This window comes from Salvelinus alpinus, chromosome 4 (assembly GCF_045679555.1).
Source record: "Salvelinus alpinus chromosome 4, SLU_Salpinus.1, whole genome shotgun sequence".
Classification (NCBI taxonomy): domain Eukaryota; kingdom Metazoa; phylum Chordata; class Actinopteri; order Salmoniformes; family Salmonidae; genus Salvelinus; species Salvelinus alpinus.
The window spans coordinates 33,454,563-33,480,833 of NC_092089.1; the positions used below are offsets into that span (position 1 = coordinate 33,454,563).

Here is a 26,271-nt window from a genome sequence, read left to right on the forward strand (position 1 = left end):
AATAGGAATTGTTCCTGGTCAGGTCAAACCACCTACCCCCTAGTGTGTGACAGACAGCAAAGAGCACATCGGTGATAACAGAACAATGAACTACTATAAGGTGTACAACGCCTCCCTGTACCAGCTGTAAAACACACCTGAGAGCACGATAACTAAGACGCTGGAGGGCGAGGTCAAAAGGTGTGTGTGTGTGTTGGTTCTTCTTGTGGGGATCTAAAATCCCCCATGAGGACAGTAAAACAAGGTAAAGTCTCCCTTATGGGGACAAAGGCTATTTTAAGCTAAGGAGTTAGGTTTAGGCTTTGGGTAAGGGGTTAGTGGTTAAGTTTAGGAGTTAGGTTTAGGGTTTGGGTAAGGGGTTAGAGGTTAGGTTTAGGAGTTTGGTTTAGGGTTTGGGTAAGGGGTTAGAGGTTAGGTTTAGGAGTTAGGTTTAGGGTTTGGGTTATGGGTTAAGGTTTATGGTTAGGGAAAATAGGATTTTGAATTTAAATTAATTTTAGGTCCCTGCGAGGATAGAAAACATAACGTGTGTGTGTGATAGGGAAGCTGTGTAAGAGGAAGCAGATGTGCAGGATGGGAGGGGTCATCCTCTGTGGTTGTGATATTACTGTAGGTTAGGGTTAGGCTCACATCCTCATGTCAGTAGGAACAGTTAGGGTCTATGAGGTATCATGTCCTTTTTTTCACTCAATCAAACTGAGTAACAGAGCCACAGCAATGTATTACTTTATATTTCATTACACTCCTGTATGTTCAGTGCCAAGGAAGTAATAGATATGTGTGTATTTGATACCTGAACCAAACTGCATGGAAATGCCTTTTACACCTGGACAGGGGCAGGTCTTACAGCGAGGGCAACAGCACCATGTGGCCTTTCTCTTTCCCTTGTGTCCCCCAACCATTTTAGTGTCTGTACCTAATCAAGCCTCTACCTCCAGTATCTCTCCCCTCCCTCTCTCTCATTCACTCTCTCTCTGACCTTACAAGGAAAGGCAGGCAGCGTTGATGTCATAGAATGAAGAATGTTGCAAGAATCCAGAGAGAGAGTGAGACAGGGAGAAACAGAGAGGAAAGACAGGGGCTACTGCCTTACAGCAGTTTATGAACATACAGAATGAGATAGAGAGAGAGACAGTTGTGGTGTTTACATAGTAATATACACATCATGAGAGAAAGTCCAACGAGAAAGAACTTGTTAGGAAGGATGGTGTCATTCCTTTTCCGTGGAGAGGGGGAGGAGAGAGAGAGAGAGAGTGGGGAGGAGAGAGAGAGAGATAGAGAGAGTGGGGAGGAGAGAGAGGGGGGAGGAGAGAGGGGGAGGGTCTAACAGCTGTAGGGGAACTGAGAGAGAGAGGGGTAGAGGAAAGTTAACAAGCACACTTTCTGTCTCGGTTTGGATCTACAACTAGGGAAAAGGAGAAGGAAGAGATAGATACTGTACTGTAGGGGAGGGTAATAGTTTGCTCTCCCAACTGCACACATAGGTAAGAACAGATTTTACACTGATTATATGAGTTATTGATAGGTAACAAGTTACAGTTTTTTTCCATTTAATAGTGGCAGCACAACTGTTTGACATCAGACAAGTTATCTCTATGAAATATTTTGTAGCTTTATCATTTCGGTCTAAGCAATTGTATAATCAGATTATGCTATGTATAGTTTTGGTGCATTGCAGAGTTTCAACATTTAAGAAGATGTATGAAAGAACAATAGCAAAGTGCCTGGTACGATTATTACTCATCTACCGGGGCGGATGTTCCGGTTTTTAGTCCACTGAGCAGTCCTTGTGCAAAGGACGCATTTACAAGTTTACAGCTTTTGAGAGATACGCGCTCGCTCACAACAAAGAAAAATGCGGAAGCTGTAACCGGAAGTACAGTTTAGGAGGAAAAGTTAGCTGGCTGATTAGCCAGACAGACATCTCACATTCCTTGGAAAAATAGACAGGGAAAGGGTGATGGCAACATCCATTTAGGGTACAGATAAACCTACCGTTAAATAATAAATAGGAAGGGGCCGGTTGAGGACGATAAACCGTGTCATCGAAGTAGAGAGAAGCGAGGAAGTAACGTTAGCCCCCTACAACCTCTCTGGCTAGCTACCAACTAGGAAAGCTGCTAGCTAGCAAAAAATAGGTGAGTGCACAAACTAACTAGCCAGTATTTTTAGATAGATTGCACTTTTCTATACATTTGCCGTTTTGAAGTTATTTCAACTCTGGGTTGTATGCAGGTGAATGCTAGACCAGGGCTATCAATACGGATTGACACACACTGCAATTCTCTTGAATCAGGGTTACACAGACTTTACCTAACTATGACTACATGGATGATTCATTGATGACCGTCGGGTATTTTTTATATTATGTGTGCTCAGTTGTTCTTAGCTGTCTTGAGCTTAGCAGACATCTACCTACCATAGCTAATCAGAGGCATGCCAAAAGGTGGGTGGGGCGCTAATGCAATACGGTGGATCATGGTTATTCATCAAGTTCCTACCAGCTGTTGTTTCATCCAAAATGGGATTCCATTGTTTCACAAGATGGTTGTCCTCACGCAAAGCCACTGACTAAATTGTAAAGAGAGAATATAGATTTAAAACGTTGAGTGCTGTGGTAGTTTTCCAGCCCCATAGACACAAATTCAATTAAAGGGAAAATCAGCTCAAACTCTTTTGGTATTGTTGACATTAATCCAAATGTTTTGCATGTCAGCAGTCAAGGTTTCAAGATATTGGACTTTCAAGAAGCAAAGTGTCACCGGCCAAATCAAATGTTATTCGTCACATGCTTCGTAAACAGCAGCTGTAGACTAACTGTGAAATGGGTGGGTATAATTTGTGGAACGTTCCAACAGGAATCTGTTCCAAAAACTTTGTAAAGTACAAGGTTGCCAACAAAGAATGCATACAAAGTAGCATGATCAATTCACTAAGCTAACTAGCTGCCGAATAGGCATCAACTCACCACGTAGCTTATTTTGAATGTTTGTCCATAGGCTACCAGAGTGAGGACAGACATTTTTCAGGATAAATGTGGTGAGTGGAAAAAGTAATGAAATAGCCCACTCCCTACCCAGTATCTTATTCTGCCGCTATACATACAATTTTGTATGCGTTGTTTGTTGGCAACCTTGTTATTTGACAAAGTTTTTGGAATAGATTCCTGTTGGAACATTCCACAAATTATACCCACCCCAGTGAAATGCTTACGGGCCCTTCCCAACAATACAGGGAAAATATAGAAAAGTAATAATACACAATGAGTGATGATAACTTAGTTATATACAAAGGGGTACCGAATCCATGTGCAGGGTACAAGGTAATTGATGTAGATATGTACATATAACTAGGAATAACGTGAATAGGCAACAGGATAGATAATAAACAGTAGCAGCAACATATGTGATGAGTCAAAAAAAGGTAGTGCAAGGGTCACATAGTCCGGGAAGCTATTTGGTTAACTATTTAACAGTCTTCTGGCTTAAGGGTAGAAGCTGTTCGGGGTCCTGCTGGTTGCAGATGTGGTGCATCGGTACCGCTTGCCATGCGGTAGTAGAGAGAACAGTCTGACTTGGGAGGCTGGAGTCTTTGATTGTTTTTTGGGCTTTCCACTTATTTTCTTCCTAGTCGCACAGAGCTCCTCATCAGTCGCACTTTAGAGCCCTGAGTGGAATGATGGCACAAACCGACTGGTACCCAGGCTATCCTCATAATACTTAATGCATACCATGTCCCCAAATCTCTCTCCCCTTGTAATTTGTCATTAAACTTGCTTGTTCAGAGTAAAGCAGGCTTGGTCTTACTACGTCTGTGTGCGTGACTGTTTGGGTGGGAGTCTGGGGATTCCATTGACAAGCGTGCCACAGCCATTTGACCTCTATAAGATCACTGTAAGATACAATTAATGTCATACGTCACCCATTCACTCAGTCAGTATAGCCTAACATAGTACTACTGCCACGCTGTGAGGGAGACCCCGGTCCCCTCTGAAAGTCTAGTGACCTGTAAGATCAGACTCAATTAGGAGCGTCGTCAGTGCATGAGTAACTCTCCCAGACAAAGTCACAGACAGACAGGCTTCCCAGCTAAAGCTGGGCGTGTCTTTGCATGAAACTCAGTGACAACGATGGAGCTTTAGCAACTGTAGGGTAGTCACTAGATGGCCATGCTAGAGAGGACAACACTGGCGTCAGAGCTGATGAGCAAGTAAGGACGTATTTTGTTGTTGATTTAGGGCTAGGGTTATGGTAACGTTAGGGTCCAAGATAGTGGGGGGGATTGATACAGTTACATATCGAGATATTAATTTTGACAATATATTGTATCGTTTTGACAATATCGCAATATTATCAAATCATTATTTTTCCTTCATAGCTTGTACTCAATCTTTTTTTTAAATAGGGAGACAATTTATTTTCATCACTTTTATTTCCATGATTGATCAAAACTTGTTTTCTCATGGCTCTCTCTTGTCCTTCTGCAGCAGACATATGGTGAGTAGTATGTTTGGAACATTGAATTGCAATAAAATCACAGTATCGCATCGCGATACATATAGAATCGCAATACATATTGTATCGTCACCTAAGTATGGTGATAATATTGTATCGTGAGGTCCCTGGCTATTCCCAGCCCTAGTTCAAGAGTGGCTTTCAGAATCAAGTGCTTCTGCCTGTTTTATACTCCGCATCTGGATTCCAAAGCGATCGCCCCCAAGCAGCTTGTTGGCTTGTCACTAGTGTTCTTACTGGTCTGGCACAGTTTCTATTGTTGGTGTTGTCTCTCTCAGACAGCCAGTGGTATAACAACAGTGTACTGTAAGTGTTTAGTGTTATAGTCCCATCCACATCCAACACAGAACGATGCTTCAATCGATGTCTGGGCCTTGGTACCATCTCAAATATCATCTCCTCTACCAAATGAATTGTCTTCTAATCCTCCTTGGTAGACCGACGACCAACCGACCATGTGGAAATCATAACGTACTCGATAAGCTATGAGCTATTATTTACAGTAGGTGGTTTGCATGAGTTTAGCACTCTCTCTGCACACATGATGTCGCCTCACAGCCAAGCTGTAAAACTAGTTAAGATGATGAAATACAGACCGTGGTGATGTCATCCAACTGAAATGAGAGGAGGGAGCTTTTACAGAGGGAAAGGAAAAAGCCGACCATGGTGTTGATGATGTCATTCAACTGAAGTTCCAAACATTCTCACCATGGGTCTCATCATCTCTGGATCCAATTTCACAATGGTTTACTTTAGTTAGGCTGAGGGGACTGTCCGGGAGGAGCCTGCAGCTGACCTCACCATATAAAACCATTAGCCAGGTCTACAGCCACATGGAATCTGTGGGGAATGTTTTTTGTCAATGCCTTTACAGTTGGCTGAGTAGTGAATGAAATAATACATCATAAAAAATAACTTGACTTATGTAGGATGACGTTTATAGCGGTATTTGGTTTTTTAATTCCTCAAATAGGGTGGTCTATTTCCAGGGGCACCATGAGGAACGTTTGCACCTAGCATGTCTCAGTCCCGTGACTGTCTCATGCATTATCCCCAGAGCTTTTCTACAGTAGGCTAATATAATGAGACACTTTTAAATGAGAACACTAGAACCAATAAGCCTAGTTCTCTGCCTCCACTTAGTGTAGAGCGCTGGCTCTCTAGAAAGATAGAACGCCTTTAGATCAAAGCCTAGTAATATTTCCCTCACAACTGAACAGTCTGCTGGTATCCAATGCACTGGCCCTCATTAGCAGAGGTTTCAACAGGGTTCTATTGGCCAAGGAGAGCAGGTTTCTGTCTGACTGAGGATATTACAGGGGAGGTCTGCTCTGCTTGATGCAGGCTCTTTCTTTCATCACAGAGAGGAGCCAACGCTTTGTCAGTGGAGCGTTGGACTCTTCCTAGGTTGGACTTTTACAGCCAGTTTCCAAGACCACTTTGTGTGTCTGTTTGTCCCCCCCTCTTTCCATCTGTTCTAGTCCCACTGGTGTTTTCTAAATAAGACAGCTAGCCTACAGGCTATAGCAAGCTGTGCTAGGGCGGGCAACCAGATTGGTTGATGTCCCCTTTGGTCATTTGCCTTTAATATTTCATCCTGCTCTTCTCTGCATTATTTAACAGTAAGTCCATTTTGAAAATAGAAAAGTGAAGATTTAGCAGTTTGTGGCTTTTTGTTGCTCACTTTGAAGGGGCTTGAGTGCAAATATGATAACTTCTCTCTTTGGATTCTTGTCAGTATTTTAACTTTTAAAGTAAGAAGTTATGAGTGAAATGTAGAAAACGCTGTGTTTTACAGAGGATCCTAACAAACAAAGTTAGATTACTTCCTGTGTTTTTTTCTTCATACTGTGTTGAGGCCTCAGTCAGCATATCAGGAACACTTTCACCCACTGTTGATGTCTTTGTCTTGTCAGAACTTGTGTCCAGGCCCCCAAGTCACAGCTACATGCAATGTAGAACCCTCATTTTCAAACTGAAAAACTATACTGTCCAGTGAAAATCTCACTTTTTAACGTTTATATTCTGTTAACTCGTCCTATACTCGCAATTGTGACCAAAGCATAAATTGGAGAAAAAACACTTTCAAAATCCCAAATCCAACTTGTATCACACAGACCCTTTAAAAAGGTGCCTGCTATTTACTCCTAGAACATGATGTCATCTTGGCTCATTGGCTGAGCTTGAGAGTCAGCATTCTACTTGCGTTAATATTTTTAATGACCGGTATACACCATCCACACCATTCTGTCGTTGGGGTACACCCACACCATTCTGTCGTTGGGGTACACCCACACCATTCTGTCGTTGGGGTACACCCACACCATTCTGTCGTTGGGGTACACCCACACCATTCTGTCGTTGGGGTACACCCACATCATTCTGTCGTTGGGGTACACCCACACCATTCTGTCGTTGGGGTACACCCACACCATTCTGTCGTTGGGGTACACCCACACCATTCTGTCGTTGGGGTACACCCACACCATTCTGTCGTTGGGGTACACCCACACCATTCCAAAAAAAGCTGCTTTTCACGGAAAAGCTGCTTTTTAACCTACTTAATAAAAATGAAATAACTATTTCACTCATATTATAGGTAATATTTCGTAGAAATCTGGTAACACTGGGAAGGAAGTTACATTAAGTTTCTTATGAAACTGACATGGCGTAACATTATAGTCAAGCCTGAGTGGTAAATGATTCCCCGTCTAAAGGCTGATTCTGATCATAGAGGAAAGAAATCGGTCACCCGCATCACAAACCCACATCGGAGCATGTACTAGGCTAGTTCTGGGGCGCTGCTTTTCCTTCCAAAACAAACAGGGCCTGAGGAAACCCATGTATATTATCACCATGGTAATGGTTCCTAAATATGTTGTTGCTCTGTGATCTAACAAAAGCATTTCACATTATGGACAAAACCATGTTTCTAGACATAATTAGACCCATTAGGCTTATTCATGATCCAGCAGTGAGGCACTGACTAAGACCCATCATTGCCATTATATTTATTTATTTAACCTTTATTTAAGTAGGCAAGTCAGTTAAGAACATTAAGAACAAATTCTTATTTACAATGACGGCCTACACCGGCCAAACCTGGACAACGCTGGGCCAATTGTGTGCTGCCCTACGGGACTCGCAATCACGGCCGATTGTGATACAGCCTAGATTTTAACCAGGGTGTCTGTAGTGACGCTGCGCCACTCGGGAGCCCGAGTACAGTGCATTCGGAAAGTATTCAGGCACCATGACTTTTTCCACATTTTGTTACGTTACAGCCTTATTCTAAAATGTATTAAATAGTTTTTTCCCCCATCAATCTACACACAATACCCCATAATGACAAAGCTAAACACAGGTTTTTAGAAATGTTAGCTAATTTATTCAAGATAAAAATCTGAAATATCACGTTTACATAAGTATTCAGACCGTTTACTCAGTACTTTGTTGAAGCACCTTTGGCAGTGATTACAGCCTCGAGTTTTATTGGGTATGACGCTACAAGCTTGGCACACCTGTATTTGGGGAGTTTCCCCCATTCTTCTCTGCAGATCCTCTCAAGCTATGTCGGGTTGGATGGGGAGCGTTGCTGCACAGCTATTTTCAGGTCTCTCCAGAGATGTTCGATCGGGTTCAAGTCCGGACTCTGGCTGGGCCACTCAAGGACATTTAGAAACTTGTCTTGGCTGTGTGCTTAGGGTCGTTGTCCTGTTGGAAGTTGAACCTTCGCCCCAGTCTGAGGTCCTGAGCGCTCTTGAGCAGGTTTTCATCAAGGATCTCTCTGTACTTCGTTCATCTTTCCCTCAATCCTGACTAGTCTCCCAGTCTCTGCCACTGAAATACATCCTCACAACATGATGCTGCCACCACCATGCTTAACCATAGAGATGGTGTCAGTTTTCCTCCAGATGTGACGCTTGGCATTCATGCCAAAGATTTCAATCTTGGTTTTATCAGACGAGAGAATCTTGTTTATCATGGTCTGAGAGTCCTTTATGTGCTTTTTTGGCAAACTCCAAGCGGGCTGTTACGTACCTTTTACTGAGGAGTGGCTTCCGTCTGGCCTCTCTACCATAAAGTTGTCCTTCTGATGGTTCTCCCGTCTCCACAGAGGAACTCTGGAGCTCTGTCAGTGACCATCGGAGGCCCTTCTCCCCCAATTGCTCAGTTTGGCCGGGCGGCGAGCTCTAGGAAGAGTCTTGGTGGACCCAAACTTCTTCCATTTTAAGAATGATAGAGGCCACTGTGTTCTTGGGGACCTTCAATGCTGCAGAAATGTTTTGGTACCGTTCCCCTTATCTGTACCTCGACGCAATCCTGTCTCGGAGCTCTATGGACAATTCCTTCCACCTCATGGCTTGGTTTTTGCTCTGACATGCACTGTCAACTGTGGGCCCTTATGTAGACAGGTGTGTACCTTTCCAAATCATGTCCAATCGAGTGAATTTACCACAGGTGGACGCCAATAAAGTTGTAGAAACGTCTTAAGGATGATCAATGGAAACAGGATGCACCTGAGCTCAATTTCGAGTCTCATAGCAAAGGGTACTTATTTACAGAAGGTATGTCTGTTTTTTATTTTTCATTTTTTTAAACATTTGCAAAAATGTAAAAATAAACTGTTTTCCTTTGTAATTATGGGGTATTGTAACATAACAAAATGTGGAAAAGGGGAATTAGTCTGAATGCACTGTATACTCTGTAGGGCACTATAACAGCCTAGAGTCTAGCTGAAAGTAACATTAGACATGTACTGAGGAAGAAACCAAGAGAGGTCCTGAGAGACAGTGCCTCGTCTCTGTTTAACCAGGGGTCACCTACAGGGCCACAGGAGATTGGGCAATCTGAGATAGAGCCGCTGTGGTATCATCAACATTTTTAACCACAAACACGCAAGGTAAATATTTGAGCTAACCCGTTGAATGACCCTCTCCTTGACGTAGCTCACATGAACATGTTATGATGGTTTTACCCGTCTCAGGTCCGACCCGGTCATCCCTATAGTAAACCATGCTGTAGTTCTCAACTGTTTTTATTACAATGAAAAGTTTCATACTGAGAGTTGACCTTGAAGCAGCTATAATGGTTACGGTATGCCTCTCTCCATACTGAGCCTAAGGAGTGGCTAGTGTGTATTTCCAATCTAGGGCGAGGTACTGTGTAGAGCAGCCAAGACCTTTCAGAGGTGTGTGTGCTTTGGAGGTTCTCTCCTGTAGTTTGGCTGCAGGTTTGTTAGATCCTTTGTTGACGTGTCCCCACTAATTCACCAAAGAGAAATATCCCCCTACTGTTTCAAAAGCTCTGTGTGCTCACCTCAGATAAGCTAATGCTCTAATGGTTCATTTCTATATCAAAGGTTTATTTTATCTTTGCTGTTATCCTTTCTACAGCTGGCCTCCAGGTTTGCTAGACCTCCTCTGTAAAACAGCCATCTCTTTAACAGTTGGCAGCCTCCTTACAGCTCATTTGAGTTTGTTGATTTGGGTGGACTGTGTTTGTCCTCTTCTAAATCGTCGTAATAAACCAATATTGTCATAAACAACAGCTGTCCTCCTCTTCTCTCCTCAGACAGTAAAAAGATAACATGGCTGACTCCAGCGGCAGTAAACCCTTCATGGTGACTTCCTCCATCAACCTCAAAGTCACCACCCCCTCCTTCTACAACCAGCCAAAGAAGTTTGCCTCGGTCAACCCGCCACGCCCCAAAAGCCAGTCCGACCCGTCGCCTCCCCCGGGCTCAACTCCTCCCGCAGGTCCCTCTCCTCCCCCCAGTCTGGTCTCCTCAACACGTGGTGTCGGCACAGCTGTCATTGGTCGAGTTGGAGTGATGCCTCCACCCCCACCATCGCTCTGCGAAGGTGATTGGCTGTTTTTGTTTGTCATTTTGTAAACATTTATCCCATGCATCTAGTTGTCTGGTTCAATGTGACCCCTAACTCCTTCACTTGAGCTCTTTCCCTTCACAGTGCAGATGTGAAGTAACTGGATAGGTGTAAAACATATGGTGGTAGAGGTTAGGGGAAGTGGCTAGGGGTTGTTTTAGGACCAGACTTATCTCGCAACAGAAGCATCAAGCATGTTATTAAGCATGTTATTATTTAGTTACAAGTATTTATCTTTGTTTCTGATAAAACAAGGATGTTGTATCCCAGAGTTTGAGCCTGGTGTTAGCACCCAACAGATTGGTAGACTGTAACATGGCCCTTATCCCGTCAATGAAACTCACCTTCCTGTTTCTCACACGCTCTAATCACTGCATTTAAAGGGATACTGCGAGATTCTGGCAATTAAGCTGTTTTTCTACTTACCCACCTACTTATCCCTTTAAGTCTATTTTCTTGACAGTATCATTTCACTGTCTCTGTGTGTAGAAACTGTATTGTCATGGAGTTCCCTGAATGAATGTCTGGGTGGGTGCAGTGATTAGATGACAGGTTTTCAATGAATTATAGAAAGTTTAGAAACCATTTGATTGCCATGCCTTTGTTTTAATCAATCACCCCTCCCCGTTTCTATTAGACTTCCCGCCCCCTCCTCCTCCATTGGACGATGAGCTGCCAGCCCCTCCCCCCAATTGTGCAACCACACCTCCAGCCTCTGATGCCCCTCCCCCTGCCTTCCCTCCCCCTCCCGCGGTGGATGACCTCCCCCCCACCCTGCCTGAGGAGAATGCCTGTCTCCCCCGTTCCCCGTCTCCCCCTCCTCCACCACCCCCTCCCCCTCTCCCAGTCTCTGGTTCCAGCAGTGTCCCCAGTGCTGGGGAGAACTTTCAGGTGAGTCTGGGTTACTAATCATAAGAATGGAATGCGTTTTGTATTATAAACTGGGTGGTTTGAGCCCTGAATGCTGATTGGCTGACAGCTGTGGTATATCAGACCATATACCACGGGTATGACAGAACATTTATTTTTACTGCTCTAATTACATTGGTAACCAGTTTATAATAGCAATAAGGCACCTCGGGGGTTTGTGGTATATGGCCAATATAACACGAATAAGGGCTGTGTCCGGGCACTCCGCGCTTTGTCGTGACTAAGAACATCCCTTGGCCGTGGTATATTGGCCATATACCACACCCACCCGTGCCTTATTGCTTAAATATAGAACTTTCCATAAGGTCCCAAAGCACTTGTCATTGTATTGGTGTAGTTGTGTTGGATGACGGCCTGAACTCTCATCCACACATCTACTACCATGGTGGATGTCCCCAGTAAGCAGATGTGGAAGTGTATTGCCTAACCTGATGTGAGTGCTTAAGTTCTGATCCATGCAAATCAGTTACATTCTGTTCTATCAGTACACTTCTGTGCACATTCCCTATTGACACAAGTGTATGATTTAGGTGGCAGTTGGAGGTTGCTACATTTTTCAAGTCAAGATTCAGCCTGTTGATAAACAATCATCCTCTCTCTCTCTCCCATTATTTCTCACTCTTTCACAATCCCTCACTCTGTGTGTCTGTCCCTTTCCCCTCCCCTCTCTCCCTCCCCCTTCTTTCTCACTCCCACAGCGTCTGGAAAAGCAGACTAGTTTTGACAAACAGCTGGGCTCTCTGACTGACCTGCTGTCTGAGATGGAGACCAGAGGACCCTTCAACCCCAAGGTACAGAGAAGGACAAGGGGGAGGAGGGAAAGTATTTCATATACTGTAGAGCGTCGTATACTGTAGAGCTTCATAACTGAATGTAACAGAAGACTACAGTAGACACAGTATGACACAGAGAGAGTAGGAAAGACTTGGGACTGAGAAGATGGAGGGGAATAAATGTAGGAGTCGGGAGGGGAATAAATGTAGGAGTCGGGAGGGGAATAAATGTAGGAGTCGGGAGGGGAATAAATGTAGGAGTCGGGAGGGGAATAAATGTAGGAGTCGGGAGGGGAATAAATGTAGGAGTCGGGAGGGGAATAAATGTAGGAGTCGGGAGGGGAATAAATGTAGGAGTCGGGAGGGGAATAAATGTAGGAGTCGGGAGGGGAATAAATGGAGGAGTCGGGAGGGGAATAAATGGAGGAGTCGGGAGGGGAATAAATGGAGGAGTCGGGAGGGGAATAAATGGAGGAGTCGGGAGGGGAATAAATGGAGGAGTCGGGAGGGGAATAAATGGAGGAGTCGGGAGGGGAATAAATGGAGGAGTGGGGAGGGGAATAAATGGAGGAGTGGGGAGGGGAATAAATGGAGGAGTGGGGAGGGGAATAAATGGAGGAGTGGGGAGGGGAATAAATGGAGGAGTGGGGAGGGGAGTAAAAGACCAGAGGAAAAAAGAGAGGAGACGTTGACTCATAGAAGTTTGAGTAAAGGGGCCTCCAAAGTAGAGAGAAGGGGAGGGGGGGCGAGCAGGTCAGGAGAAACCGCCAGGCTGTTTTGTGTCTGTTCAGGTTGATGGCTCTAAGATGAGTAAGCTGTTCGTTATTGCACACAGACAGACAATGAGAGAGTGATGCACAAAAACAGAGGAAGTGAGTGATGCAGAGAAACTCACACTGAATGATGTATATAAAGAAAGATGGAGATGAGAACAGAAAGAGGGACCAAGCAAGACCGAGAGAGAGAGAGAGTGGTACACAATGCATACTCCATTGTGATCAGGCCTGTGTGTGTGGGGCCAAGCCAGCGGGGAAACAGCCATAAATGGGGAGTGTTTTTATTCTCCTGGGAGGAACTGGATCAGAACAGAGAAATGTTGGCACAAGCTCTTGATAAAAATGTCAGAGACAGATTACTACTGATGAGCTCAAGTTCCCCTGTATGACTCAGAGCCTGTGCTTTGTGGAAGTTGAACATTTGATACGATTGAAAATCGCTAACTGCAAACATTTTGTGTTTTTTAATTCTGTACTTGAATGATACAAATAGCCGTTTTCACAGTTCCTAAAAACACAGCCGGCTTGTTAAGTAGGGTGGATGGTTTAGAATGTTTCAAATAGTACTGTATAGAACATTGTATTTTCAACTGGAAACTTCCAAAATAGCTGGAGGGGCACTCAGTTCCTAATGCTTTTAGTCTAAAAGTAGGTTTGAGTCCATGCAACAGCTTGTTGTTCTGTGTCGTCTCATAGTTCTCTTCAATTCTTCAGTACATATAGCCTGTAATGTTTTCTTATCTGATCTTGTCTTCCCAGTTGCCCAGTCAGTACTCAGCTCCTCCTCCTCCTGCCCCCAAGCCTGCAGGTCCTCCCCCCACTGCTCCCAAGCCCAACCTCTCCTTCCTCCCCCCTCCAGAGATGGGAGACAAGCCCCCTCCCGCTCCCTGGGCCGAGGAGCTCAAACTCCGAACGACACACAGACAAGCCAACAACCCTACATCCGCCCCTGCTCCTGCTCCTGCTCCTGCCCCACAGCCATTTGCTAAGGCACCAGTCGGGGCTTCTAAGGCTTTTGGGGGCATGAAAACGGGGACGTCCGTGCCTCCTGTGGTGCTGAAGAACCAGAACCACGCTCCGGCTCCATTTGGTGTTGCTCCTAAACCTTCCCCTGCAGCCAGCTCCTTCCCTCCTCCTCCTGCCGCTCCTCCCGCCCCTCCAGACAACAAAGTGGCTCCCCCAGCCTTCAATCACTCAAAGCCCTCTTCCATTGACTCTCAGATGACTGTGAGCCCGCCCCCTCCTGCTCCCGTGCCCCCTCCTCAGCCCAAAGCGATGACATCACCACCCTCTTCTTACAGCCAGCCAATGAAATCTCCCCCTTCATCAAAGGTATGTTAGGAGACCCTTTAGGGTGAGTGTGTGTGTTTAGTACTCCCCCTGTTAAATGTGTGTTTGCTGTCCCCCAGCCCTCGCCCCCTGGGCCTGTCTCTGTCCCAGGTGGAGGTGTTCCTCTCTCCATGAGGGAGGTGGAGGAGCTGGAGAGAATGACCAATGCATTCATCAAAGACATGGACACACACGCTCCCGTCATCACCTCAGCACCTACAGGTACACACACACGCTCCTGTCATCACCTCAGCACCTACAGGTACACACACACGCTCCCGTCATCACCTCAGCACCTACAGGTACACACACACGCTCCCGTCATCACCTCAGCACCTACAGGTACACACACACGCTCCCGTCATCACCTCAGCACATACAGGTACACACACACGCTCCCGTCATCACCTCAGCACCTACAGGTACACACACACGCTCCCGTCATCACCTCAGCACCTACAGGTACACACACACCCTCCATTCAGCACCTACAGGTGCACACACACCCTCCGTTCATCACCTCAGCACCTACAGGTACACACACACCCTCCGCTCATCACCTACAGGTACACACACACCCTCCGCTCATCACCTACAGGTACACACACACCCTCCGCTCATCACCTACAGGTACACACACACCCTCCGCTCATCACCTCAGCACCTACAGGTACACACACACCCTCCGTTCATCACCTCAGCACCTACAGGTACACACACACCCTCCGCTCATCACCTCAGCACCTACAGGTACACACACACCCTCCGCTCATCACCTACAGGTACACACACACCCTCCGCTCATCACCTACAGGTACACACACACCCTCCGCTCATCACCTCAGCACCTACAGGTACACACACACCCTCCCGTCATCACCTCAGCACCTACAGGTACACACACACCCTCCGCTCATCACCTCGGCACCTACAGGTACACACACACCCTCCCGTCATCACCTCAGCACCTACAGGTACACACACACCCTCCGCTCATCACCTCGGCACCTACAGGTACACACACACCCTCCGCTCATCACCTCGGCACCTACAGGTACACACACACCCTCCCGTCATCACCTCAGCACCTACAGGTACACACACACCCTCCGCTCATCACCTCGGCACCTACAGGTACACACACACCCTCCGCTCGTCACCTACAGGTACACACACACCCTCCGTTCATCACCTCAGCACATACAGGTACACACACACCCTCCGCTCATCACCTACAGGTACACACACACCCTCCGCTCATCACCTCGGCACCTACAGGTACACACACACCCTCCGTTCATCACCTACAGGTACACACACACACACCCTCCATTCAGCACCTACAGGTACACACACACCCTCCGTTCATCACCTACACTAGTTCATTGTTTCATACTACCAGACCCATCATGTCAGAATGAACACTCTATTATCAGAGCGTCATTATCTTGTCCAGTTCCTGCCTGACAACACTCTTTCTCAGTATGCTATTGGTTCTGATGGTCTGGGCTGTAGTTCTAATAGTCAGGGCTGGGGTGCTGATGGGCTGGGCTGGGGTTTTGATGGGCTGGGGGGCTGATTGGCCTTTCATCAAAATGATTGATCAGTGTAATTAGGCAGTAAAGAGCCTCCTCCCTCCCTCCTCTCTCTCATTGGTGCTAGACCAGTGTGTCTGTGGTAATGACTTAATGACTGTATGGAATAGGACTGGCTGGGCTCTGCCTCTGTCAGCATCAACCAACTCTTATCCCCTCTCTCTTCCCCCTCTCCCTTTCCACCTCCTCTCTCCCCATCTCTCTCTCTCTCTCCCCATCTCTCTCTCTCTCCTCATCTCTCTCTCTCCTCATCTCTCTCTCTCTCCTCATCTCTCTCTCTCTCTCCTCATCTCTCTCTCTCTCTCCTCATCTCTCTCTCTCTCTCCTCATCTCTCTCTCTCTCTCCTCATCTCTCTCTCTCTCTCCTCATCTCTCTCTTTCAGAGGTATGTGGTAAGTGTGGTGAGGCTCTGTCTCGTTCCCAGCCTGCAGTGAGAGCCATGAACAAACTCTTCCACTCTGACTGTTTCTGCTGTATGAGCTGCCACCGCCCCCTGCAGGGCATGCAGTTCTACGACAAGGACGGGACGCCACAGTGTGACGACTGCTACACTGTGAGTGCACACATGTACACACACACACACACACACACAGCAATTACATGCACAAAAAGCTTACAGTAATTAATTAACTCTCTCACACACAAAGACATGTAACTTGTTTGCTCTCTCTGCCACCCTCCTGTCTGTGTGTCTCTACAGAGTTCTCTGGCGGTGTGTTCTCGGTGCGGGGAGCGTATTACAGACCGTGTGTTGAAGGCGGTGGGCCAGTGTTTCCATGCCCATTGTTTCCGCTGCTGCACCTGCGCCTGCAGCCTGGAGGGGGCGCCCTTCATCACCGACGACAACAACAACCCATACTGTGTCCCAGACTACCACAGGTACGGCCTCATCTCCTTGTCTTTCTCTCTGTCTTCCTAGGTATTGTCCTCTGTGTGTGTGTGTGTGTGTGTGTGTGTGTTTGTGTGTGTGTGTGTTTGTGTGTGTGTGTGTGTGTGTGTGTGTGTGTGTGGTACAGGTCTAATGTCCTCTCTGTTCCCCTGCCTGTAGGCGTTTCTCTCCCCTGTGTGTGAGCTGTAATGAGCCCATAGTTCCTGACGCCGGCAGTCAAGAGACCGTCAGAGTCGTGGCCCTCGACAAGAACTTCCACCTCAAGTGCTACCGCTGTGAGGTAAGGACAACAGACCTGCTACATCTAAAGTACTACCGCTGTGAGGTAAGGACAACAGACCTGCTACATCTAAAGTACTACCGCTGTGAGGTAAGGACAACAGACCTGCTACATCTAAAGTACTACCGCTGTGAGGTAAGGACAACAGACCTGCTACATCTAAAGTACTACCGCTGTGAGGTAAGGACAACAGACCTGCTACATCTAAAGTACTACTGCTGTGAGGTAAGGACAACAGACCTGCTACATCTAAAGTACTACTGCTGTGAGGTAAGGACAACAGACCTGCTACATCTAAAGTACTACCGCTGTGAGGTAAGGACAACAGACCTGCTACATCTAAAGTACTACCGCTGTGAGGTAAGGACAACAGACCTGCTACATCTAAAGTACTACCGCTGTGAGGTAAGGACAACAGACCTGCTACATCTAAAGTACTACTGCTGTGAGGTAAGGACAACAGACCTGCTACATCTAAAGTACTACCGCTGTGAGGTAAGGACAACAGACCTGCTACATCTAAAGTACTACCGCTGTGAGGTAAGGACAACAGACCTGCTACATCTAAAGTACTACTGCTGTGAGGTAAGGACAACAGACCTGCTACATCTAAAGTACTACCGCTGTGAGGTAAGGACAACAGACCTGCTACATCTAAAGTACTACTGCTGTGAGGTAAGGACAACAGACCTGCTACACATCTAGTGCCAGATGTAAAGATAAACTCCTGAAGATGTATTATAAAGAGCTGGTTAAATGTCGAAACAGTTTGAATGGTGTCCCCCGAGTGTTTTGGATGTAAATGTTTTCCAGTGACCTTCTGCACATCCTGAAGTCTCTCTTCCTGGTTGCAGGATTGTTCCCGCCCCCTCTCCATAGAGGCGGACGCAGACGGCTGCTACCCATTGGACGGCAGGATCCTGTGCATGAAGTGCCACACCCAGCGGGCCAAGGCTATGCAGTGATTGGTGGACACATCTGTTATTCAAGTCAAACTTTGAACCAAATCCAAGACAGGATCCATTCAGCTTCCACCGTTCTGTCTCTGCAACAGGGCTTTACTTGTGCGCTGTGTGTGATTTCATGAGTGAAAGCGAGCATGTTTGCATGCAGATGTCGTTATGTCTCTCCTCTTTCTGCTTATTCCCCCTCTCAGTCCAGAGGTAATGTACTGCACTGAGATAGACTTCCTCCTCCTCTCCCCGCCTTCTCCCCTTGTGTTAATGCCAGTCTTATCAAGGCCATTTTTTGTTTATGCTAAAATTCCCAGCATGACTTGCACAAGTATAGCTTAGTCATGGGCTGTGTCCCAACAGTCAAAGATGGTTTCCTCTCCTCTTCTCTCTCCACTGATAGGAAAACATGTTGAGAAGGTTTCAGCCATACAACTTTGATTTGTCTTTCACTTTTCAGTGGTACGGAAGGAAAGGAGTGGAACTATTTCTGAGTATTTGAGACATAGTAACAGTAGTTTAGTGTAACCCCGACCCCAGTGCACGAGGAGTTGAACAAAAGTTTAAGGTGGACTAATTCATGTTCCACTGCACCTCCCATAGGGCTGAGCTCTGGTGGGCTGGTGGCACCTGAAGCACTTTGGGAGTTGTAGTGCCTGCAAACATACAAGTTGCTTAACTGCCTTTAGAGAGTGCTTTCTACAGAACTACATATCCCATCAGACATGATGTAGCAGAGCAGTGTGCTGTGGGAAATGTAGTTCCTCTTGGGCTAAAAACGGAGTGCAAAAAACAAACAAAAATATGTGAATGTCGCTCTCGTTTGTTTTTGTTGTGTGCGTTTGTTGCTTTATAGGCATGCATAGCTACAGATCACTGTCAGTTACTCTCACCATTTTATCAAGCACAGAATGAGGGTACATTACGATCAAAATTACCATTTATTTCTTTGTCAAAAGAATAGAAGATTTAAGATCATGATTAGAGACACTACCAAGAACAAAGGTCAAAAGTTTGCCAAGCACAGATTCCATTCCTATGATCTCATGTTAAATAGAGTGCTGTAGTTTAAAGAGGACCGCATGGCTTAGAACAGAAACTACGCTCCAGGCAGAAGTTGCTCTTAACCGCTAGGATCAGATTACCCTATCCCTAATCTTCATTTAAAGGGGATGGAGGGAAAACATCAGATCCTGGATCAGTAGTTAGGGGCAACTTCCAGGACCTATAGTATAATCCTATCGTCCTCAATGATGCGCTCTTGAACGCATACTTATCTAGTGTGCAGGCGAGTTAAGATATCTAATGAGTAACATAGGTATAGAGATATTACCTCTCATTAATTCAATTCACCTAAAGGTAAACTCATGGATTTTTGCACTATACACCTGCATTTACAAATGCTTAGTATTTTGGGCATTTACAGCTCTCTGAATAACATAATAGAACTGACTCTGAATCAGGGTTTTAAGTATTAGAAACATGCAGCAGATCAAATGGCCAGTCCTGTCTGTTTTCCAGTAGAGTATAGTAGGTCATTGACTGTAGCAGCAGCATGTAGATCAAACCAATACAGTTCAAGGTGTTGGTAACACGTCACTCAAACGCATCACGCTTTAAATTCACTGCCTTTGTTTTTGTGGAATTCACTTCAATTTCTTATCATGTTTTTTGTGTGCTTTACACAGTATATTGTTCCTCTTCCTTTCTCATAATACTCCAATGAATACCACTGTTTCCATTATTCAGCTTAGTGTTCTGTTATGTCTCAATATCAGTTATATTTACTCTGCTTGTAATCTTACCATACTGTATTTCATTGATAAGTACTTATTTTCAGTGATTTTTCTGTGAAACTTGGTGAGTTGCCATTTCCACCCTAGTATTCCTCTCTCTCCTGTTCAGACTGGTTTGACATCAAACACCCATCCTTATACATTCCTCAGTCTGGCATAGCAACACAACCCTAATGACCAAACTAACATCCTAATCCATATGGCCAAATACGACTCAATATGCATGTTATCTGGGTCGTCGGTATCATCTTTAGTATTCTCAGTTTTCGTTTTTTTATTTGCACACATGATTCCACCTTTGTGACCATGCCTTTGTCTTCACTGTCAGACCATTGGTGTGTGATGATGCCTTCAAAAACACCACTTTGCTCACTTATTTAATGATGATTGCCTTGTTCTTTTCATATAGTTCTTATAAATTTCTCTTATTTGTGTGTATGTTTACGGTTCCAAACATGCCAACATTAATTACATGTCATTCTTTTTCTTCTTTAATTTTACTGTACTCAAAATAAAACTGCTAATTGTCTAAATCCAGTGTGGTTTTATTGTGCCTGTTTGGCATTTGCAATAATTAAGTGTCTTCCTTCCTTGAAGTTATTGTTCAGTATTGTCCTCATTCTCTCACATCAAATACAGTATTTCTCTCTCTCTCTTCATCCATGTGACGTGTCCTCCACTATGCTATCAGTGACGTGTTCCATTGCCAGTTGACCTCTAGAACACCCTCTCTCTCTATCCATTCATACCAGACCCTCTGCTGCACTGATAGTGACGTGGGTAGACGGCTGTGTGTGCACTGTTTTTGCTTTTGAGAAAATGTTGGTCCTCTCGATGCAGGGTAACAATGTGTCCTCTTAATGTTTTGACTTTTTCTGTGTTTCAGAGTTCTGATGATTTTATTGGCTCTGTACCTACCTGTTGCTTAGGGACATTATATTCTCATTAATTACATTTGAATGATGTTTGAGTTAAAACTTAGTCATTTTAGGGTTGTGGATTGAAGAGGATTCCTCCTACACATCAAACACACCCACGTGCATGTCACAGTCTAAATAGATCCACAGTGTCACCTGATAATGTAGCAGAGAGAGAGGTAGGCTGCCAGGTCAACTCTGTTTATCAGAACGTCAGAGGAGGAGAGAAGTGAGTGATGAAAGAAGATAGAGAGCTGAGATGACAGCTGGCTGATGGAGGGAGAGATAGAGGTCTGGAGGCTACGTGTGAGGGAGAAATGAGAAACGTCAGTGGCTGCAACAAGCTAAACCCAGACAGAACAAGACACACAACAGTATGGCAGAAACCCCAGCAGAGCCTCAATTAAAAGTCCTGCAGGTTTTACCTATCTCATGAAATGTTATGAAGTTTATGCTGATCCTAGGTGATGTCAAATCAATGTGTTGGCCTGCCACAGGCTCAACACTTTCTACTTAATGCATCAGTTTTTTTGGTGGGGGGGGGGGTGTTAGAGCAAGCTCTCAATTCCCTGCGTCTCATACTATACATTTCAAGTTGTATAGAGGAGTGTCTTCCTTTTATTAATGTGGTATTACATGTATATAGAGAACAAGATAGGTTATAATAAGATTGTCATGTGTCAAACTTGTCTTAAATTAAGTAGAAATGTGTATCATGATAATCCTGATATGAAACTGACTATCCTTCAATTTTGTTTAGATTGACTGAACTGCAGCCCCCTTCTAATACCCTTTCTGAGCCCCAGCCTCAGCTCCAGTCCCAACTACATCCTCTCTCTGAACCCCAGCCACTACCCCAGCCTGATACCCTTCCCCAGCCTTGGCCCCAGCCTCAGACCCTACCCCAGCCTGATACCCTTTCTGGTCCCCAGCCACTACCCCAGCCGGATAGCCTTCCTGAGCCCCAGCACCTACCCCAGCCCGATACCCTTCCTGAGCCCCAGCCCCTACCCCAGCCGGATAGCCTTCCTGAGCCCCAGCCCCTACCCCAGCCCGATACCCTTCCTGAGCCCCAGCCCCTACCCCAGCCGGATAGCCTTCCTGAGCCCCAGCCCCTACCCCAGCCCGATACCCTTCCTGAGCCTCAGCCCCTACCCTAGCCGGATAGCCTTCCTGAGCCCCAGCCCCTACCCCAGCCCGATACCCTTCCTGAGCCCCAGCCCCTACCCCAGCCGGATAGCCTTCCTGAGCCCCAGCCCCTACCCCAGCCCGATACCCTTCCTGAGCCTCAGCCCCTACCCCAGCCGGATAGCCTTCCTGAGCCCCAGCCCCTACCCCAGCCCGATACCCTTCCTAAGCCTCAGCCCCTACCCCAGCCGGATAGCCTTCCTGAGCCCCAGCCCCTACCCCAGCCCGATACCCTTCCTGAGCCCCAGCCCCTACCCCAGCCGGATAGCCTTCCTGAGCCCCAGCCCCTACCCCAGCCGGATAGCCTTCCTGAGCCCCAGCCCCAGCCCCTACCCCAGCCCGATACCCTTCCTGAGCCCCAGCCCCAGTCTGAAGAGGAGGTGAAGACCTGGGTGTGGACATGTCACCGCATACTCCATCTCTTCCTCCTGGCATCCCCCTCCTGCGCCTCCATACTGGGCCTGGCCTACTACTCCCAGCAGCACCTCCCACCAGAGAGCACACCGCCAGCCTCTCCTCCATGTACCTCCCCGGCTTGTCACAGAGCTACCGCCCATCTGCCCGTCTCAGTCGACCCCTTCACTCAGCCTTGTGACTACTTCCTGTTTCCCTGTGGGTCTGAGGGGGTGTCTCTGTCCACCAGGGGGAGACAGAGGGGCAAGGGTGTCCCCCTACACCCACAGGGTCATGAGCTGGGCAGTACAGGCAGAGAAAGAGGGAGGAAGGAGAGAGAGACAGGCAAAGACATAAGAGAAAAGGTTCCAGCAGACAGAATGCCAGATCGACTGCTGACAATGAGGGAGATTTTGGGTGAGAATCTAAGAATGTTGCTCTGTTGATCCTCTGTAGATTTTGTACCGGTTCTTTGGGACAACCATTTAAATAGAACTGCTGAAACCGTTTCCATAACAGGACCTTTTATCCTCACAATGAAACTTTGATATAATGTTCCTCTGTCAGAAACTGAGGACCACTCCAGCCCGGGTAACTCAGCGAAGCAGAAGGCCTGTATGTTCTATCTTTCCTGTATGGACACTGGCCCCACAGAGACTGCCGGGCCAGAACCCTTCCTCAGGCTAGTCCACAAGGTCAGATCACTGGAATAGATTGGTGGGGTATGGTGACGGATTACACCCCCCCCCCCCCCCCCCCCCTCTAGCTGGGTGGCTGGGCTGTATCAGGCCAGTGGAACCAGACAGATTTCAACTCCACTTTGTCTCTACTGATGAGAGACTATGGCACCTTCCCATTCTTTAGTGTTTATGTGGGCAAGGATCCTAACGACACTCAAGGAGACAAGCGATACATTCAGGTCAGTTAGACTGGGGTTCTGGGGCAGTGAAATACCTAATGGGTGTTCTACAGTATATACAGTAATGGATTATATTCATACAGCACTTTTCACTGGAGCTTTGTGTTCTCCTCTATAAAAAAATGGTCAGATGAAGCAGATGCTAACTACAGGACTGTTTTGCTAGCACAGACTGGAATATGTTCCGTGACTCTTCCGATGGCAGGAGTACACCACATCAGTCACCGGCTTTATCAAGAAGTGCATCGAGGACGTCGTCCCCACAGTGACTGTACGTACATACCTCAAACAGAAGCCATGGATTACAGGCAACATTCACACTGAGCTAAAGGGTAGAGCTGCCGCTTTCAAGGAGAAGGACTCTAACCCGGAAGCTTATCAGAAATCCCGCTATTCCCGCCGACGAACCATCAAACAGGCAAAGCGTCAATACTGGACTAAGATCGAATCGTACTACACCGGCTCCGACGCTTGTCGGATGTGGCAGGGAATGCAAACTATTACAGACTACAAAGGCAAGCACAGCCGAGAGCTGCCCAGTGACACGAGCATACCAGACGAGCTAAATAACTTCTATGCTTGCTTCGAGGCAAGTAACATTGAAACATGTATGAGAGTATCAGCTGTTCCGGACGACTGTGATTACGCTCTCCGCAGCCGATGTAAGACCTTTAAACAGGTCAACATTCACAAGGCCGCAGGGCCAGACGGATTACCAGGACGAGTACTCCGAGCATGCACTGACCAACTGGCAAGTGTCTTCACTGACATTTTCAACCTCTCCCTGTCTGAGTCTGTAATACCAACATGTTTCACGCAGACCACCGTAGTCCTTGTGCCAAAGAACACTAAGGTAACCTGCCTAAATGACTACTGACCCATCGCACTCACATCTGTAGCCATGAAGTGCTTTTTAAGGCTGGTCATGGCTCACATCAACACCATTATCCAGGAAACCCTAGACCCACTCCAATTTGCATACCGCACCAACAGATCCATAGATGATGCAATCTCTATTACACTCCACACTGCCCTTTCACACCTGGAGAATAGGGACCGCACATTGACTCTGTACTGGTACCCCCTGTATATAGCCTCCACATTGATTCTGTACCGGTACCCTCTGTAAATAGCCTCGCTATTGTTATTTACTGCTGCCCTTTAATCATTTGTTATTATTATCGCTTACTTTTTTTGTTGGTATTTTCTTAAAACTGCATTGCTGGATTTGTGTGTGTGTGTGTGTGTGTGTGTGTGTGTGTGTGTGTGTGTGTGTGTGTGTGTGTGTGTGCGTGCGTGCGTGCGTGCGTGCGTGCGTGCGTGCGTGCGTGCGTGCGTGCGTGCGTGCGTGTGTATGTTTAGAGAAAGCAAAGACAGAAGGATGTAGGCTGCAATGAAATGTGTGATGAAGAATAGCAGCAACAAAATATAAATAGAAAATGTTAATTGTGTCCCATGCCTAATTGTCATGAGGGAAGAGAGTTTAGAACACATTTTAGTGAACTGCTACAGAACTAAAGAAATATGGGTTCTGATGAGAAGTATATTTTTTGATGTTTGTATAAGTCTTTCAGGGTGTCTTCGATACTCACATGGATGACATTACTAAAGAATTATTGTGGACAATAATATGCATTGACATTACTAAAGAATTAAGGTGAACAGTAAAATTTGGAAGACAAGATGCATTGTGACTATAAAAAACTTTTTGATCGAACACTATATTTTTAACAAATCAACACAGAACTAAAATAAATAAGATGGGCTTTAAAAACTCCCATGGACTATTACATCTGTAAATCATGTTATGTAATTATGAACTCAAATGTTTTGATGAATTGTATTTATGTGAACTACAGTATTAATGATTTTCAAATGTGAAATATTATTTTTAGCAACAAAATACAAGATAACTACTTACATTTAAGTCATTTAGCTGACGCTCTTATCCAGAGCGACTTACAAATTGGAAAGTTCATACATATTCATCCTGGTCCCCCCGTGGGGAATGAACCCACAACCCTGGCGTTGCAAGCGCCATGCTCTACCAACTGAGCCACACGGGACATCATAGATGTGATATTACATTATAAGTGTGTTGAAATTGTATTATCTGTTTCCTCTAGGCAGAGGAGCTGATTCAGAATGTCTATTCCTCCATCAAGTCCAAACTACCTGATCTCAGGTGGAGAGATGAGGAGTCTCGCATGTCTGTTTTGAATAAGGTAAAAGGTCAACAGTGGATGTAATTTACTGGAACCCTTATTTAAAAACAACTGTGTATTCATTGTCCACTTGAAATGTACAATCTGTGTTTTCCCAGATTCAGTCTCTAACTCCAAGACTTTCAACTAAAAACAACATTTTCAGTGAAGCTGAACTCAGCCAACTGTATTCAAAGGAAGAGTATTTTATTGTAGTGGAACTAGTCTACATTGCCAATAAGATATAGGATTTCTTAATCAATATCACTAATGAATCATATTACCAGTGATGATAATACATTGTACTATATACGTACTGGTAGTTAATTTTCCCCCATTTATTTAATTAATAGGTGACAATTGACGTAACAATTTTTTTTTTTTTTATCTACATCCAGTCTCTCTCCCTCTAGCACCAGGGATCAAACAAACTCTTTTCCCAGACTGAAGGAGATGATATGTGAGAGCCCAGTTGTCATGAAAAGTCTATGTGATTTGGTTTGGGTAGATATGTGTTATTAATATGTGAATATGAGAATTGAGCATTCTCTCTCTCTTGCCCTCTCTCTATCTCTCTGTCTCTCCATCTTCTCCTCCAGTTGGTCCATCACTCCATTTCTCTCCGTCAATGAGCTAGTCTTTCCCATGGGGATGTTGGTCCAGCCTCTCTTCCACCCTAGCTATCCCAGGTGACCCAAAGGCATATGTTTACTATCACATAATAAACAATGAATAACCAAGTAGTCTTATTGAGATAAAGAATCTCATTCCTCAAAGTGTTTTGTTGAGTATTTGCATGTTTTTGTATCAGGTCCGTCAACTTCGGGGTTTTGGGGTCTTTGATGGCCAAAGATATTCTCCATCTCCTTCTACCAAATAGTAAGGCAAATAGTCTCTCACTGAATTACTCTCTGATTCTAATGCAGT

The 26,271-nt window shown here is 45.7% G+C and overlaps 1 protein-coding gene and 1 long non-coding RNA gene across 3 annotated transcripts; both read left to right on the top strand.

Annotated features, from left to right (window-relative positions):
• The first annotated feature begins 1,327 nt into the window (after positions 1-1,327).
• On the top strand, positions 1,328-20,256 carry LOC139573346 (zyxin-like). 2 transcript variants are annotated; one of them, XM_071396691.1, is made up of 10 exons: positions 1,328-1,484; positions 10,089-10,378; positions 11,040-11,293; positions 12,031-12,123; positions 13,641-14,213; positions 14,291-14,432; positions 16,189-16,358; positions 16,506-16,684; positions 16,854-16,974; positions 17,829-20,256. In XM_071396691.1, the coding sequence occupies exons 2-10, from the start codon at positions 10,105-10,107 to the stop codon at positions 17,937-17,939; spliced, it is 1,917 nt and encodes a 638-aa protein (XP_071252792.1). In that variant the 5' UTR covers positions 1,328-1,484; positions 10,089-10,104; the 3' UTR covers positions 17,940-20,256. The 2 variants fall into 2 exon arrangements, with proteins under 2 accessions (XP_071252792.1, XP_071252793.1); XM_071396692.1 differs by lacking the exon at positions 1,328-1,484 and adding an exon at positions 1,812-2,138.
• A 4,815-nt stretch (positions 20,257-25,071) lies between these two features.
• LOC139573348 (uncharacterized) lies at positions 25,072-26,022 on the top strand. The gene is made up of 3 exons (XR_011674577.1): positions 25,072-25,365; positions 25,464-25,804; positions 25,944-26,022. It is a non-coding gene; the product is annotated as an uncharacterized lncRNA (long non-coding RNA).
• The last annotated feature ends 249 nt before the right edge of the window (positions 26,023-26,271 follow it).

Coding starts and splice junctions, on each gene's coding strand:
- LOC139573346 (XM_071396691.1), top strand. CDS start 10,105: ATGGCTGACTCCAGCGGCAGTAAACCCTTCATGGTGACTTCCTCCATC. Junction 11,294..12,030: donor GTGCTGGGGAGAACTTTCAG/GTGAGTCTGGGT, acceptor TCACTCCCACAG/CGTCTGGAAAAGCAGACTAG. Junction 14,214..14,290: donor AATCTCCCCCTTCATCAAAG/GTATGTTAGGAG, acceptor GCTGTCCCCCAG/CCCTCGCCCCCTGGGCCTGT.